At 40.7% G+C, this 17,519-nt stretch overlaps 1 protein-coding gene across 1 annotated transcript in view; it reads left to right on the forward strand.

Annotated features, from left to right (window-relative positions):
* Positions 1-694: 694 nt before the first annotated feature.
* LOC135706238 (homeobox protein B-H1-like) overlaps positions 695-17,519 on the forward strand; it is a 140,787-nt gene continuing 123,962 nt past the window's right edge. The window contains exon 1 of the mRNA XM_065227804.1: positions 695-1,266. Coding sequence (XP_065083876.1) covers positions 846-1,266 — 421 coding nt within the window. The 5' untranslated portion in view covers positions 695-845. The remainder of the gene's footprint in view (positions 1,267-17,519) is intronic.

Raw genomic sequence — 17,519 nt, forward strand, 5'->3', positions numbered from 1 at the left:
CCTGAACGTCGTCGGCGGCGGCAGGTTTTGAGAGCTCTAATCTGATAAATGCTTTTATCTGTGCGCCCTCTATCTCGGTTTCGCTTGCTCGCTCTTGCTGTCTCTCCCCTCGACGGACGACCGACCGACCGACCCGTGGAACAGATTCTGGATGCGTACAGTGCGTCGCCGTAGCGCTGATCGTCGTCGTTTTCTTCGGTGCCGTTGTTGTTGTTAGAGTCTCGCGTCGTAGTGTTTGTTGTTATTGATGCATCGTCGTCGTCGTCGTCGTCGCCTACTTTGCGAGAAGATCGATCTGCCCTCGTCAAGTGGAAAATCACCGTCGCTTACTGAGTGAGTGCTTTGGGAAAAATTGCACCCCGATGAATGAAGCATAGTGATCCGTGATCCGTGAAAACATCAAACGTTAAGTTGAGGTTTTGTTTTTTGAAAGGGCAGATTGAAGATCACGTCGGAACCGATGCAATGCGGCGGTGGCAGTGACGTTTGATGGATTAAGGTGAAGAATCACATTCTTGAGTGATTGAAAAAGTGCAGTGACAAAAGTGAAAATTGATAATCAATGAATTACTGAGCACAAGTGAGTGAAAACATTGGTGCAAAACGATCCAAGAGCGAAAATCTGACAGAAAGAAAGCAACTCGGAAGGGTTTGAGTGAGAGTGCGTTCGTGTGGGATTTGGTGGCAGGAACCCGAAGGTACGGTGCGGGTGTGACCTTTTGTTTTCGAGACCGCGTCCGTGAAAAGCAGTCAAAATCGTGCTCCAGTGGCATATTCCGGGCGAAAGCCCATTCGAGCTAACCAAGATTAATAGCCTATCGGATATCACCGGCGGAGGCGGCGGCATGACGGTACCGGTACAGCGAAACTCGATGGCCGTATTGCAGCCTCCACGGTCACGGTTCATGATCAACGATATCCTGGCCGGAAGCCAAAGCCATCATCACCACCACCAGGGTCATCAGGGCAACGGCGGTAGCGGTGGAGGAGGAGGAGGAGGTGGAGGTGGCGGAGCGGACAGCATCAACGGTAGCAGTAGCGAAGGTCGAACGCCGAGCCCTGGTCCGCGGGATCTGAGCATAGTACCGGGGGGACATCATCTGCATCATCCGGGAGCCGGTGGCTTGACGCCGGGAGCGCAACATCACCTAGGCCTGCATCACCACCATCACCATCATCACCATCACGGGGTGGACGACGATGTCAAGAGTGAAAGTGACAGCGACGACAGCGGTCCCCTGGACAGCTCCAGTGTGTGCAGCAACGGTAAGTGGCGCCGTTTTGTTTACGTTGGATTGGGAGTGTACTAGAAGCGGGACCGTGAGTAATTAGTGAGCTGCTGGAACGCATTGCGACAGTGGAAACGAAACGGTTGAGGCATCGGAAAAGTCTACCTGACAGATGGGAAATTTATTTGAATAAAATCGACGTCAGTAAGACCCCTATGTTGAGATTTGTCACATAACTGTTAAACTTCTTGCCGCTTTGCTTTCGCCCTCATTGTGCTTGGGTCTTTGAGCTCGGCAATGAGAATTACTGCATCAACAAGATCGACATTTTTTTAACTGTCAAAATCGAACGAATTTTGTTGCATATTGACTACGAGAGAGTAACGCATTGATTTGGTATGTTTATCAATTTGAAATCAATCGCAGCAGTCTTAAGGTGACTACGATTTGTCTTCGCTAGAACAAGGACTAGACCTATTCGATGGTAAACAGTCTTGGCGCTAGTGTACCGTTTGACATTCAATTGCTTGCTTTATTACTAGCCATACCAACTGGTTATAGTAAATTTGCATGAGCGAGCTTTTATTCGTGAGAATTCGACGGATAAAGTCATTGTTCACAAAAGCAGTGATGAAGAGTTATCAGAGACTGAGTAACCCAATGTAAAGAAAATCCCATACATCTGAGTAAAAGTGACTGACTCACTGAGTTCATTCCTGCGGTCGGAGAGTCGATCAATTAACCATTTCATTCGAGCAGTTGAATATGACGTTTACTACCTACCACTTCGCAATAATATTTTTAGATTTTTCTTCTAGAACCACGAGAAAAGTTGCCAATAGTGGTGCGTTTCATCATGAAATAGTAATTTGCTTGTCCAGTTTTTGGAATTCGCTAGTAGAAAGTCACTCTCAAACTGCTTGACGATTAATCATATTGTCGAGCAGTTTTAGGACCTTCTACCAGAGACTTAAAGAAAATGAGGCTGTAAATTCCTGATTTTTCAAGCCTCGTATAAATAAGATCCTAATTTTTCGAAGATCTAGATGCAAAAATCGGGTTCTTTAATTTGGAAAATTTATCGGTTTTTAAATCCGGGGTTATTTGAGATTTGGGCGTAATTGTTTTTGTAAACAAACACGTAAATCACCGATTTCTCGTAAACAAAAGTTCAATCTCGTAAAACAGAACTATTCCAAACGAAAGACAAATCATTCTTCTGATAGTGTTTTTAGTTTTCGAGATTGAAAATTTTACTCGCGATAAATCGGTGATAAGCGTGTTTGTTTACAAATGCAATTACGCTCAAATCTCAAATCACTCCGGATATATCATCTGAAAGAGCTTCGTTTTCGAGCACAACGATTTTTTTGAACCCATAGACTTTCATCACGAGTTTTAATTCAAGATTTAAAGTAAAATAATAAATTCACTGTTTAACACTGGGGGGTGCTCAGATGGTGATTTTTGCTAATGTTATTGCACTTATTTAAAATAGTTTCAGTGTACCACAATTAACCACTTCATTCGAGCAGTTAAAATGACGTTTAATACCACTCGAACTTTGAAGTAAAACCTATTTTTGAGATTTTTTCTTCTAGAACCTCGAGAATAGTAGCCAACATTTGTGCGTTTCATTAAAAAATAGAAATTAGTTGGTCCAGTTTTGTGAAATCGCTGGAAGAAAGTCACGCCAAAACTGCTTGACAAAGTGGTCAATTGGTTTGTTTATGGGTATTGAGGTGGGAAAAACGGAACCGAAATCCAAAATTTTATCAATTTCGGTGCACAGGAACTATTTTTGCGATTACATTAGGAAAGATCACCTTCTTAGCGCCCCTTGGTAGTATTTTGTATGGGAGCGAGCTGTCAACTAATAGATTGAGTGTTAAAAATTAATTATTTAAATCATGATTTAAAATTCGAGTTGAATGTCAATGGGATCGATCAAAATATCTCTGTGCTCAGAAAACGAAGCTCGATCAGATGATACGGATAAACCGGTACGTTTTTCGAAAATCAACAACCCCATTGATGAAATGTTGGATTTCGGTTTATTGTTTACTGCAGTTTACGAATATGCATTCACCTCAATACCCTAAAAGAACCCAATTCTCCAAATATTGATCCACAGCAAAGTTCGAGTGGTTGAAAACGTCATTTTAAACTGCTCGAATGATGTAATTAATTCCGAATTCCTTCACCATGTGGCGCTAATGTGCCATTTGTCACTTTTAGTTGCTGCTGCCAATGACAAACGTGTCCAGGTGGGCAAGTCTTGATAAATTCCTCTTCATGATTTTTTTTTTTAATTTTCCGACAAACTTTTACGAAAAGATTAGTCAAATCGTGAGGGGCTGAGAGGGGGGTTTTAGAATTTGTGACAATACGTGTAATAGGTATGGGAAAAGCGTGTCACAGAGGGCAAGGGAGGTGGGTAAAATATCGATTAATCTGTGGTTGTCATATTTGAAGCATCCCTACGGTTATGGCTGGCAAATTTTGATAGTAATAGTCAAGTTCGGAGCGGTTCTATTGTGTGTTTTAAATGTGTTATTTTGATAAGTTAAAATTGAGTTTAATTCTTTTATTTTATTACACTGAACGTGGGGAACGTTAATCATATAATCGAACAATTTTGGGACGAGCTTCTACCAGAGATTTAAAGAAAAGGAGGCAGTAAATTTAAGATTAGTTGGGACCTTATTTTATCCAGTTTCTAGTAGAAGAAAGAATCGCATAATATTGCTTCCTGGTAAAGCTCGAGTGGTTGGAAACGTAATTTTAAACTGCTCGAATGATGTGGTCCATTGGAAAAACTGTAAATTGGATGTCCACAATCTGAAAAAAGGTTTCAATTATTTTACGCTTATCTGTCAAAATCAAGCATTATTCAGCTGCCGAACGTCAAGTGTAGATATTCGAATCTGAATTTAGAATTTGAAAAATTAATCTTCTGCATCTCGGGCACCCCTACCTGTTTTCAATCAAAATGATAGTGAATTTATCATTTTGATGCACACTCAAATCAAATCACCGACTTCGGTTAAACTCCATAGAACTTTCAAAAGCTGAACATTCGGTAAAGCTTTGACCTTCATTCTGACAGCTATTTTCTGCGATAAGAACTAAGCTTATAGAATGATGCATTTCTGTTGATTGTAAAGGAGTCTTTATTGCTTTGATGGTTTCAAATCGATATGTCTGAATTTTACCGATCATTTCAACTGTTCGATAAAATATTAACGATGTCGGTGAAATATTCCAACTGCTTGCAGAATTCGAACAACTTTGCCAACCTCAAAACCCCTGCCTTTCGATTCCCGAAAACAGTAGGCCACTTCGCTTGCAACTGCCGCCCGTCAATCGATTGACAAACGACAAAAGTCAGTCGATGAAGGCTTTCGTACTGTTGACACGCCGAGGGGCGTGAGAAAGCAATTAGCGCGCGTCCGATCAAGACGTCACATTCGATTCCGGTTTTAATCTTACACGGCCCGAGGTTAATGGCTTTCGTTCTCTAATCAGCTTAAAAATAAAACGAATGACTTTTCTTTAAATTTGTATCTCACCGCTCGCTCGATCGCTCGTTGACACTTTAATCCACAGCGCACCCTTCTCTTCACACACATTTTTCTCAACTAGGTTTTTTTTTCTCTCTCCATCCAGTCATCCATCCATCCAACCTGATCGAGTAACTGTCAATTTTGGGGTGCTGCTGCTCTGCTTCCCCTTTCCACGCTTCTTCGTAGTCCATCGGCGCAGCTTGCTGTGCCGGTCAATTTTCACCTCTCGAGCGCGTTAAAATCTCATAAATAACCTATAAAACGTTTAAAATTCACTGAAATAAAGCAGTTGGCCGGTCGGATAGTTACCTCCACCATCGACAGAAGAAAGAAAAAAATCGCTGCTGTTGAAAAATTAATTAAAAGCCAGACTTTTCTGGCCAAGATAACATTGTCTTGATGAAATTAATTGGACCAACCAAGGCAAGGTGCCGGTAGAGGGCGAACGAACGGAACGGTTCAAAATTTAGCGATTTAGAGCTATCTGGTTTATGACTTTTCGGTCCCCGCGCGCAGTGCTCACTTCGATGCGTGCGGAAACACATAAATATTGTATAAATAGAAACCCCCCCACCCCCGTTCGCTACCGAGGGGTCCGCTGCAGCGGCGGCGAAGGAAAATCAGAATTAGTTATCTTTAACTTTGTTTCATATTTTTTCTACCACTATTATCATTATTATTAGTTCGACCGAATGGGGGAGAGCTTCTGCTGCTGCTGCTGCTACGGGCGGTTACTAAAAACGCATTAAAAGTTTAATTACAAATAAAAAGTGTAAAAGCGTTTGACTGCGACTAACGCTGGGTGCGGAAATGTGTTAAAAGAAAATTGACTAATTATACTACCCTAGTAGGTCGTTAGGCGCGCTTGGCTTGGATCGGGTTTGGGCGAGCACCGGTACCTCCGACTCCTGGGACTAAAGGGATTCCAATTCGAAAGAGCTCTTGCTTGGAAACGGGAGGGGGTTCTCACATTAGACCCCAAAACAAAGGAAAGGTGTCGCTAATCTTCTAAAATCTAGGCGTTAATGGTCGCTGTAGTCGGGGGCAGCTACTTCTCTTTGGTACTCCAGTTTCTTCTTCTTCTTGCCGTTGCGCCCATCATAATCGTAGTCGGCCACAAAGCTGCGGGTGGAGAGAGCCAGAACGAGTGCGAGGGAGTGCCGGACAAGTGATGCTTGATAATTGCTCGGCAGATTATACTTTTTACGGTTTTGTCCGGCGGAAACGGCGAAGAGTAGTGGGTAATTGAGCTTTTAACTAGCGTTTTGATAAAAACGCCAAGATTGGGGCCCGATATTGGTGGTGGTGGTGGCGGCGGCGGCGGAAAACTGACTGTTTTGACAATCGCTTAGCTGCCCGCCGAGATTAGGTAGGGCAAAATGGCTGACGGTGAGTTACGGACAAATATTTTTCGCATCAAATAACAAGTCATTTTCGAAAAAAGAGAAGCGATATGCTGAAGCTACATTTGATTTATGTTCCACCGTTCAAATAACGGGGTTTTTATCTTGATGGAAATTTAATTGTTTCAAATTTAAACGGTGTTTAAAGGACCGGCAATCAAAACATTCCAAGTGAGATTTCATTGTACACACTCATGTAATATATGTGCGGATGTCAGCTGATGGATCCAAACGGATTGTGAAATTGTATTGAAATGCTCTATTGAATCTAATTCATGATTGTTTCAAGGTTTCATGATCAAAAGTTTTCAGGTTGTCATTCAAGTACAGGGTGCCCAAATTAGGGGACGCCTCATGGAGGTTCTACTTGGCTACGGAACAGGTTCTCAGAGGCAAATAATAGAGACCTAGAATGAGGAACTAGAAAATGTCTCCTGGGCCTAGTTATGGCCAGATCAGCAATCGATTATAGATAAAAAAAAACTCCACGGAAAAAAACAAACGTCAGGTTCGAACACACACACAGCCTACTCTCTGATCAGGATGCCCCCGCCGGGCAAGTAACCAATATCTAGTTTGAGATAAATCTCATGGTGTGATAAATCAAATTTTATATTGGTTTTCACCTATGGTAATTCAGATGCTGGTAAATGTTGACATTTTTTCGTAGGTGTCATCCTATGTGAAATTTTTTAGCGTACGCACGGCTGCAAGTGTACATGTACACTTTTTAACGGACGCTTGTAAAAGACAGAGGAAGAAACCAGAGTTGATAATAGAAGAGTTACGCAGAGTGAAGCTTGTAACACTGATGTCCGATCAATAGGCTTTTTTATTATTTTGGCAACCTTTGTTTTTGTTTACACCTCGGATGACTTCACCTGGGGTGTGAAAGTTTCCTCTAGGTTCGATAACAATACTTCCCATGCAACAGAGTCAGTTTGTCTACCCTAATAAACAAAAACTATAAACGAACTGTATCCCGGATGGGTAAACTATCCCACAAATGGTTTGGATGATACCCCGAACACGTCGTTAAGCACTCTTTTATGGTTATTTCTATTAGGGTACTATGCTCGATAGGTAGACGGTTTGACAGTTCGATAGGTAGCTTTTGGTTTCAGTTTGCGTAACTCTTCTATTATCAACTCTGGAAGAAACGTTCTTGTTTGCATTTTCCGACAGTCGCAGAACTGCTGCAAGCTTGTGTATGACGGAAAAATGCTACTGGATTTTTGCCCAATTTTAATATCTATACATTGGATTCTAAAAATCTTGCTAATCAGTCAGAAAACCGTAAATTCCAAATAATACAACACTGTGTCATCACACTAGGTCTAGTCTTCTGTTGTGTGCGAAAATGTAGCGTAGCCGACAAAAATCAGTTAAGAAATGTCACGACATTTCTTCCCCACTACAGTTTAGTTTGTTTTGATTAAAAGTCGGAGCCGAATAAAATTTTTAATTTTTTTAATGTTCTTTAGTAAACCAGTACTGATACCCAGTGGTGTCCCATAACCTCACTTTCAAACCCAGATTTAATGCCGAATCGGTTGAAAAATATACTTAATCTTCTAGTTTACTCGATATCTATCCATTGCAAGCAATATTTTGATAATTGTTTATGTTTTGAGAGTTGGTGCACAGGTAGATTGAGGTTAAGGAAACGCCACTGCTGATACCAGCACTGTTCAGGACATTTTTTTTTTAAATCAAGGATGGCATAGGGTAGATGTCAACCTTTCACCTACTGAACGACATTCGCTGACCGAAATGCATTTCATGATGTCAAACCAGTTGTCAAATACATTTAAAATTCATCAATGTTCTTCCGGTTCATCTTGACATTTTGAAATGCATTATTTTGACAGACAAATCGATGCCAATATTTCATTTGGGTTAATCTGTGTTTGTAAACAATGACTGCAATCGCAGATTTCTCTCAAAAAAAGCACAATCCAGTAAACTAAACATACCAACTGAGAGAGCAAACATTTTCCTATTTGATGGTGCTGTTAGTTTGCGTACGTGGGCTTTAAATCGCGAGAAATAGACGACCAAAGCCATTGCTTGCAAAATCAGTTTCGCCATTTTGAAAAGTTGATGACGAAATGTCTTTTGACTGGGAATTTGTTTCTGCTAGCGGGGTTTTAGTCGAAAGTCATTTCCGTTTATGTCTTTCACTTAGCGAACGTCCTGTGTACCAATTATGACTACACGTTACTATTATGGTGTGTTCCAATTATGGCAGATGGATATTAGACCCTATAGCCATAATTGGTACAGCTACCCTATTATTATCAGTAACGAAAACCTTCATTTTCAGCGATAACTAGATAAAATTCACGAATTCTAATCTCATCTCTGAACAAGTCACGAATTAAATCGGTAAAGGCGCAGCTACAAAGCAAGTTCAGGCTGGAATTTTTCGTATTTGAAAATTTCGCGACTTCCCTGAGCATAGAGTATGATTGTACTTGCCACACAATGGTACAGGCATAGAAAGTAAGCTAATATGCGATAAGCAATAAGCTTGAAATGCGAAGAAGTAGAGAGAGGTATACCTAACCAAAACCGAAAATTTACAAAATTTCAATAAATTTCAATTACAAACAATAATCCGCGATTGAAATGAATAGTAATTACATGTGTGGCTTCTGAATGTTTGGTTCCGTTCGACAGTTTGCAATGGCTCCCCGGTGACAAGTGTACACACCAAATTTAAATTGCTGAAACCCAGCAGAATTTTGCTGATTTTAGACTTGATGAATGATCAGCAAACTTTCCAGCAAAATTTCCAGCAATTCCAACTTCTGTCAAAATGACAACATTTTACTGATTATCAGCAACAATTTTAGCAATATTTCTTTACTGATTTTTCAGCAATAAAAAAAAATCTGACAGCTCACAGCATTTTGCTGAATAAACTCAGTAAATCAAATTTATTTTCACTTCACAAATTTTTCAGCTTCTATTTAAGATTTTTGATACAAATACACAAATAATAAAGACAAAATCACCAGGGTCTTTTCCATGCATAATTTATTAAAATGGATTATAACCAGAGCTCTTACCAACATCATTCTATATATTTGTCCTCCTCCTCGGTGGTTTATACGAATCGTATGTATGCAAATACTTGCGACTGTGACGCTAACAGATTGACAGCTCTTTACTGGGTGTCCAGCAAACCGTTTATGTTAGCTGAATTTATCGGTAACAATATCGTATGCTGTTTTTCAGCAAAGCTTTTTTGTTGCTGATGATGATCCAGCAAACCGTTTTACTGCTAATGAAAACTAAAATTTGGTGTGCACACCCTTAGATTTTTTTACAGAAATCTATCCAACTTCCCAAGTAACAATTTTGGTTTTATGGAGGTTCTGTAGTCCATGATTTAGACTTGTAGAATGCTATAAAACCTCGATAAAACCTGCAAAGTTACTTGGGTTTCCATGCTCGGTAATGGCGGCCTATTTGTATGAATACATGTATCCTTCACTGTGCTTTTTGACACTATCTGGATGTTCGGATTTTGACCCCTCCCTTTCCCTCTCCAAGGAACAGTAGAAAATGGAACATCATAAGCCTTCCAGTTAGTGTCAAAAATCACAGTGAAGGAAACATTTATTCATAAAAACAGGCCGCCATTAGCGAGAATGGAAAGCTGGATACAATTTTACCGAAATCTCAACTGGTGAACGTTCCGAACCGAATAATCTGAAATTCTCAAAAAATATGTTTGTCACAATTACCAAACCGTTGATTTTGGTAGGTTTTTGCAAATTGTTTTGTAAAATTTTAATGGAAATTATATTTTATAGAAACTTTAATGGAAATTATATTTTATAGATCTGAAGAGGAGATCGATTTTTTTGATCTTTTCGTGGACGATGATCGATCGATGCGAAAAATCGGAAATCGGAATGAAAAAGATCGATCTTCCAAAGATCGATCCAAGATCGCCCAATCCTAGATCAAGGCAACCTCTGAGTATCGAAATCAACATTATTTTTTCTTCAATTGGGGCTGGATTTTGGAATCGAAGTATGCTTTGGCCGCGAGTGGAGGTGTTTATTTTTCACTGTCGGTTTTTTCGCTCGTTTCGTCTAAATTTTGAAAGTATTCTTAAAAGAGATCTCCAAGCGTAATCTCACGAACACTAAAATCAAACACCCATATATAAAAATGAAGAAGAAGGAGAACCAAAAAGGTGTCGCGATGTCACAACTACTTAAAAAGGTAGCGCACGGTCTCACGCACACTTTTGTGCATCTGGAGAACTCTATAGTGTTGAACAATGTGAAAATATGAAAGGATATTTACTGAGCGCCGTGGAAACCCTTATCATCAGTGATGCAACATTTTTTCGATTTTAAATCTGTATTTTCAGCGCAAAAAATCTTTTTAATCCGTATCTGACTGACAAAAATCTGTAAACAAATCTGTAGTGCAGCTTTACGTAAATCTCCATTGAGTTAATCATAGTTCAGAAGGACTTTATTCAAAGTTTAGAATCTTGAAAAATTAGTAAAGTTTGCTTTCTAAAGAATTTGTCTATTTGAAAACACAAATACAAAACATTAAGTTCCAGTTGGGAGAGACGAATCTGAATCGGCTGAAGATTTTCTTAATGAAGTAACTATCACAATTTTCTAGAATTTTATTTTTTGTATGTCTGTGATTACGAAAACCTTTATCTGGACATTTGTTTTTTTTTTCAACTCCGTAATTTTACTGAAATTTTAGTCGAATTGCATGCAATATTCCAAGGGGTGTTCAACTCTGCACACCTTAATTCGTGCCGAGTTATTAGTTGTGCCAAAAGCTGTGCTAAGCGCCCTGCCGAACGTACCTATCAAGGACAATTAAAATATGCTTATCAAGGTGTTTGGCAACACTGAAAGTTATGACTTTTGTAATTTTGTTTACATTTTCATCGCTTTATCAGGCGCCTGTAGATCTGTATAGAACTCGAGAAGATTCCGCCTAATCTAGTCACCTCCATACAGATGACAAACGTGGGCGATTCGTGATTCAAGAGCGTATGGCTTTACAGATACACCTTTCAATATTCTATGAACATTGCTATAAAGTCATGTGGTTGTCCTATCAAAGTCCACAGCAATTAAAACTAATGACTGTCAAAAATATCCGAGGAAAAACGCAGGAGAAAATGTAAAAATTTCCGTCCCGAAGATACTCGGCAAGACCGGGAGCCAAATCTAGCCACCCTTGCTAGCTTGTTTTCTTCTTTATTGTTCATTATGCATAACAAAATTGTTGATGTACCTCACCTCTCGCAGATGATCCTGCTCTGATCCTTCGTTGTACGCTTCGAGATGGGATACACACAATTGTATCAAATGTTATGTTAAAAAATAAGAAGTGTGATCTGGAATAAAGCCTTTAGTGGGACAGCATGTGGGCTAGAATGTGAGCAGCGTTGGAAAAATTTCACGATGTTCCACGAAGTTCATCAAGGAAAAAGTTCGTGAGTCCTAGTGCGTTTTGGTGAAATTTTCCAATACTGAATAGGGTTGATGCATAAATTATGTCACGCTCTAAGGGGGGGAGGTGGGGTCTAAGATTTTGTGAAAAGCAATGCATTAGGTATAGGAAAAACATCAGGATGGGGGGGGGGGGGAAAGTGGGTAATTTTTTGCTCGATTTAACGTGACATAATTAATAAATGGGCCTATATGAAGATTCATGAAGCTATAGATGCTCGATGCTCATCGTTCCACAATTAAATCCGATCCTCGCAGGATGCATGGTACTCTTCTTTTCGTACGAATAACAGCATAGTGTAGGTGTTCTGCCATCCCCGTTGTATGGTTCGGATCCATTTGCTTGATATTGATAAAATTGTTGGTGTGGCCGTTCGAATTTATCATCAAAGGCAACCGTCGGGCACTTTTCACAATGATTTCATCCTCAATCGAAAACGAATCGTCTCTAGAGGAAACCCGTTTTAGCCGTCTTGACTGCCGTATCGACAAGACACTCTGGACCGGCCGTGGTGTACATAGATGAACTCGACTGAAGTGAGGCCCTGATAGAAGCTATTCTAGATGAAAACACGATCCACTGTGATTTTTGCTATGGATCGGAAAAGACGGGCTTAGTTTTGCTAGGTTTGAAGAGATTCACGATTCAGACAATACTTACAGAATTTTTCGAATGATCCCCAACACCGGTGGGTATCCATTTGTCGTTTACAACTTCTTGATTGAATCCTTGTTTCACCAGTTTTATGTATGACATTCTGTCGCTAGTTTTATTTGTTAGCAAACAAAGTATTGACCCGAGTAGTAAACCTTAGAAACGATTGGCAAAATGTCAACACTCAACAGTGATGCCGTTTTATATTATATTGTTTGTGTACTACTTGACAAAGGGTGCCTTAATGTGCCGAACAGTGTGTCATGCTGTGTTTCGGCACAGTTTGCAGAGTTGATTGCAACATTCTTTATTTCTGAAAGTTTTGTCAATGAAATATCAATATACCCAGTTGACTCTTCGACGAATAGAAAGGGAAACTACTATCTCTTTCTACGAGAAATCAGAGCATCTGAACATCAGAACATCGTGAACCGAATACGTTCACGCAAACTAACAACACCATCGGGTAGGGTAAATTCTTCCCTTCCCGATAGTACTCTTGGTTTCCCAAGTAGCATTGCAAGTTTTATCGCGGTTTTAAAGCATTCTACAAGTCTAAATCATGGTCTTCAGAGCACTCATAAAACCAAAATTGTTGCTTGGGTTTGCGTGGGCGTACTTCGGTTCTCGTGAAAATAACCTAGTAAGTTGTTTACAAAAGTAGATAGACCCCGCTGTTGTGTCATATTTTTTTTCAGTAGATGAACAAAAGTTCACCCGTGTACTCATATATACAGCAGAGTCAACAATAGCTGCAATTTCAAAACTTATCTACTAGATGCTTACGTCAGATGGCGACTTGAGTTTGGTAAAGGGGATGCTGGACCCGATTCGTACCTTCTTCAAAATTTTCCTATGCATGCTTTCTACTTTCTATAGAGATTAGTGACGTTTAACGCACGCACACTAGCGGGAGCAGTGCCGTGTAAAGTTGTTTATTATTTTCCTCTGGCTGACCTAAAAAACGTATGAAAGTAGATCTGTCAAAATTAGTTTGACATCGATTTGTTATGTATTTTCCTCGGATATTCACTAACACACTCTTACATATCGCACCAATACAACCGGACGTGAAAATCTCTATATGCAATTTTTACACTGCCGTACTATAACCGAACCACAGAAAACAGACGTGACTCTTTGAATAAGTTTTTCTCAAAAACAATTGTACCTAAATAAATAGGACATCCGTAACGACATCTCTCGAGCTTCTCGCAAAAAACAAGCTTGCTCGCTTGAGATACATGGAAACCAGCGCTGTGGTGCGCAGTTCGCGAAAATGATAATATTCAAAACAATCGTTAAATGCGTGAACGATCACCCACGTCTGTTTGTCTGTGACGGAACTATCAATCCTCTACTTTCATCTATCGTATAAAATGTCCACTTTAAGTCTGATAGTTGACGTTAAGCATTTCTCTTTTTATTTGCATTGAAGGTCATTTTATCGCTTTATTTAACACGATATTTAAATTTAACGAAATTGCAGTGAAATAGTTATACTCCTGAGTAAAGTCTCTGAATCCCTCCTGCAGTTCGTAAAAGATTGAAAAGCAGTCAGAGGCTGCTATTTTTTGCCATATATGTTCTAGTGACCAAGGTCAACTTGGAGAAGGAAATGAGGCACTAGGCGATGCCTGATCCATAATTACATCCGAACATTAATCTTGATACGTAAATTCCCCTTTAAAGTCCTTGAGCGCTCTTGTTTTGCATAACGATAGATCATGTATCAAAGCTTCGTTTGGTCAATATGGAGGACTCTAGGACTGCAATTATCTGCTAAAAGAGAAAAAACAAATCAAATAAGTGCTTTGTTAAACTCACGGAAGATACTGACGATTCTTTTATCCTCAACCCTCCACGAAGTTATTAATTTTGGCAGTTCCTTTCCACTGCACGCACGTCAAGCACTTGCAAACTGTTTGTTTTGATTTTCTGTTTTGACTTGATGGAAACGCAAGCAATTTACAGAAGTTTGTTGATAAATCACGGATCTACGGTAAATGTCAATTCGCTTACAGTTTGTTACGTAAAATATGTACACATTGTTCTGTACTCTTTTTACATTCACTGTTATTTCGGTAATTTTATGATGAATCAGCCAAAAATGTTCTACTTTTACCGAACAGTTTGTTTTACATATCGGTTTCGGTGTTTTTATACCGAGTTCTGCGAAAAAATGATTAGGGATTCCAATTCAGATTTAACATCCCCAAAAAATTTGTAAAAATACATGATTGGAACCATTGCGAAAATCTTTGCTAAACTGTGCAGATCACCATTCGTTTTTCGAACAACATTATAGCCGTTTTGTATCTACTATTTAGGTGTATGAGAAAGGAAATACCAAGCCAAGCACACCCGATCTATCAATGATAGTGCCCCTCGCTAACCACCTTACAATGATCCAATGATCCAATCGCTACACTCTACCTTCGTTACTCCGAAATCAACGTGTGTAATTCAGTTCCAATTTGCAGACGAACGGTGTTGACTCCATCGCCAAATTGCCAGATATTTCTATTGTTTTAGCCTACAACCGCAAAGTCCAAAAATCAATCGATTTCGGCTTGCTTCATGCCGATCAAAGACGTGACCGCTCGCGACTCGACACACACACACACACGATGAGGGCTCTCGTTTGAGTGGAATCGTGTTTGCCAAATTGATTATCTCAATTCCAGCAATGTGTAGCTAATGTAATACACTACTGGCGGCGGGCACTCACTCGCTTATTGCTCCACCAAGCCTGATCCGAGCCCAATTATCGTGACTAACTAGTTTGCCAACATTGTAAAGGCTGCCTACCTACCTACCTACCTAGTTGTTGCTGATCATTGTCGAGCGAGAGCCGGGCTGAGCCTACCTAATGCAAGATTGCAACGTTGCTGCGGCGGCAGCGACGGCGGCGGCGGTGGTGGCGTTGATCGAGAGAGGTGTCATTATGTGTAAATCGCAGCAACAACGGCTTTCTTCGCCGTTCGTGGGTGCCGAGCCGTTTAATTCCTAACCCACCGTGTAGGTTAGTGGCAGTAGGCTGCGGTGGTAATTTTCTTCACCTACAATTTTTAATAAGCACCCAATCTCTTCTATTGTTATCGAGCTGTCTATACACGGTAGATGCATGTGTTTGTGTTGATGTTGATGCGTTGTTTTAGGTGAGCAGGTACTCCCTCGCTGGAATCCGACCGATGCGACGTGGCCCGCGAATTGCTTCCGAGGTGCGCATTATGCGATGGTTTATGAGCATAAAAGTAGGAAGTTTGACTTTTCCTTTATAGGTGCGCGAAATTATTATGTAATCCGGTCGGGAAATGATTATTAACGACTTGCACACATGTCTTCTTCCCACGCCGGTTTCGAGCGAAAAGTAAGTCGATTGTAGCATAGGCTATGTACAGGAAGGAACGGTAGAAAAAAAAATGATGATGATAGCTGAGCGAAGGCGTCGTCTAGTAGCACACATTTATTTTTTTCAGTGCATCTTCTTCCGACTAGGCGATCGAAGTAGGTGGGTTTGTCTGTGATTTACATGAGCGCTGCGATTCGGAAAAGGTGTTTGCTGCGATTAGCGCTAAGCGAGTATAACTGCATGCATTGCGCCCATATGAATGCTCGTGCATTTAAATTGAAGATGCGTGGGTACAGGGCTTTTGTTTGAACATAATTAGTATATTAGTCGCATAGTTGGCGTGGTTTGTAACGAGGAAACGGGAAATCGTACCATCGACGGTTAATGTTACATAACCCGGTGTGTGAGGAACATGACAATTTAAACAATATGAGCTGTAATCACGATAAAGACATCACACAGGTTTGAGAACTATAACGGCAGATACTCGCTATAAGCCCCGTTTACACTTCGTTCTTTTGACAGATGAACTGCTCCCTGGTTTAGTCGTTTCTTTAAACACCAGTCAATTTCCAGCTGATTTTATGAAAACAAGGTGGTAACAGTTGAAAAGTACCGATTTTCGAAACCTAACCGCAATTCATCCGAAAAACAAAGGCAATCAAAATCAGCTTAAATTGCCAAAAATTACCGCACCCCAATCCAATTGCCCGCCCCTTCTGCACACGAATCAAATCAACGGCAATAAAAGCAAAGAAAAAACCCACTGAAAAAATATATCATAAATCCACCGAGAAATAATTCACCATCCCAACGAGCCGCCGACTGATATCGATTAGTGCCCAAGACTTCTATACCGCTTCAACGTTGAGTTTTTCGCATTTTCAACCATTAGCAATTCTACTCGACTGACACAGACTCCGCTGAGGCGATGCGAGCGATTTAGCGGAGCGCTAGCTGTCAGCCAATAAAATGACACGCCCGAGTAAGTCACTACCGCGCTTGGACCAGGTGGTGGTGGTGACTAACGGGTCATCATAAATGCACACGGCGGTGGTGGTCGAGCTTTCTTCAAATTCATTTTCTAGCACCATAAATGTCATGTCGTTGGGTTAATAAATTTGATCGAAATTGCAAAACAAGCCCGGTGTCTCTATGCACAGAGGAAGCGAGTGAGCGAGCGCAAAAACGCGAGTTTAACCAACCACGAAAGTCGATGTGGTCAAGCGCCTACTAGGACCAGGTTAGGTTCGAATTCGAAAATCCGGCTGAATTCATCAACGTAGGCTGCCGGCTGGCCGGTCGGTCGGTCGATCTAGTCGAATTCATTTTCGCCGATGAGTTGTTTTCTAGTTTTTGTTTCATACAAACGCACTGGTTGGAGCGCTGGTTAGTGTTTTTCATTGCAGGAAAAACTTACCCGCACTAACGAAATCGGCTGACGCCGACTCGGGGCTTATAACGATTTAGTAAATCATAGGCCCGGCAAAAAGAAATCCGTTGAGTTAACACTCCTTACTTAATGAGCGTATCATTGGCCGGCCGAAATAAAAGTTAAATTAAAATGATAAATAGTGAGGAGCACGGTTGAGTTTGGCCGGTGGCGAATGGCGAGTTTCGGAAACACCACTAAACTACACCAAAACGGTTTAGATTGGTATCAGCTGTGCGGGGAGAGGTCAGTCGGGTGGTGTTCCACCACCGTGAAACGGCGTTTTTGTTGGAGTGGGAAAATCTATAAGGGGATAATGGGGCACCAGGAGCAACTGGGTTTGATGAATGCATGTCAGCCGTGGTTACA

Source organism: Ochlerotatus camptorhynchus, unplaced genomic scaffold (genome assembly GCF_037179485.1).
Source record: "Ochlerotatus camptorhynchus isolate MF236.1 unplaced genomic scaffold, CSIRO-AGI_Acam_v1.1 ptg000276l, whole genome shotgun sequence".
In the NCBI taxonomy this organism is placed as follows: domain Eukaryota; kingdom Metazoa; phylum Arthropoda; class Insecta; order Diptera; family Culicidae; genus Ochlerotatus; species Ochlerotatus camptorhynchus.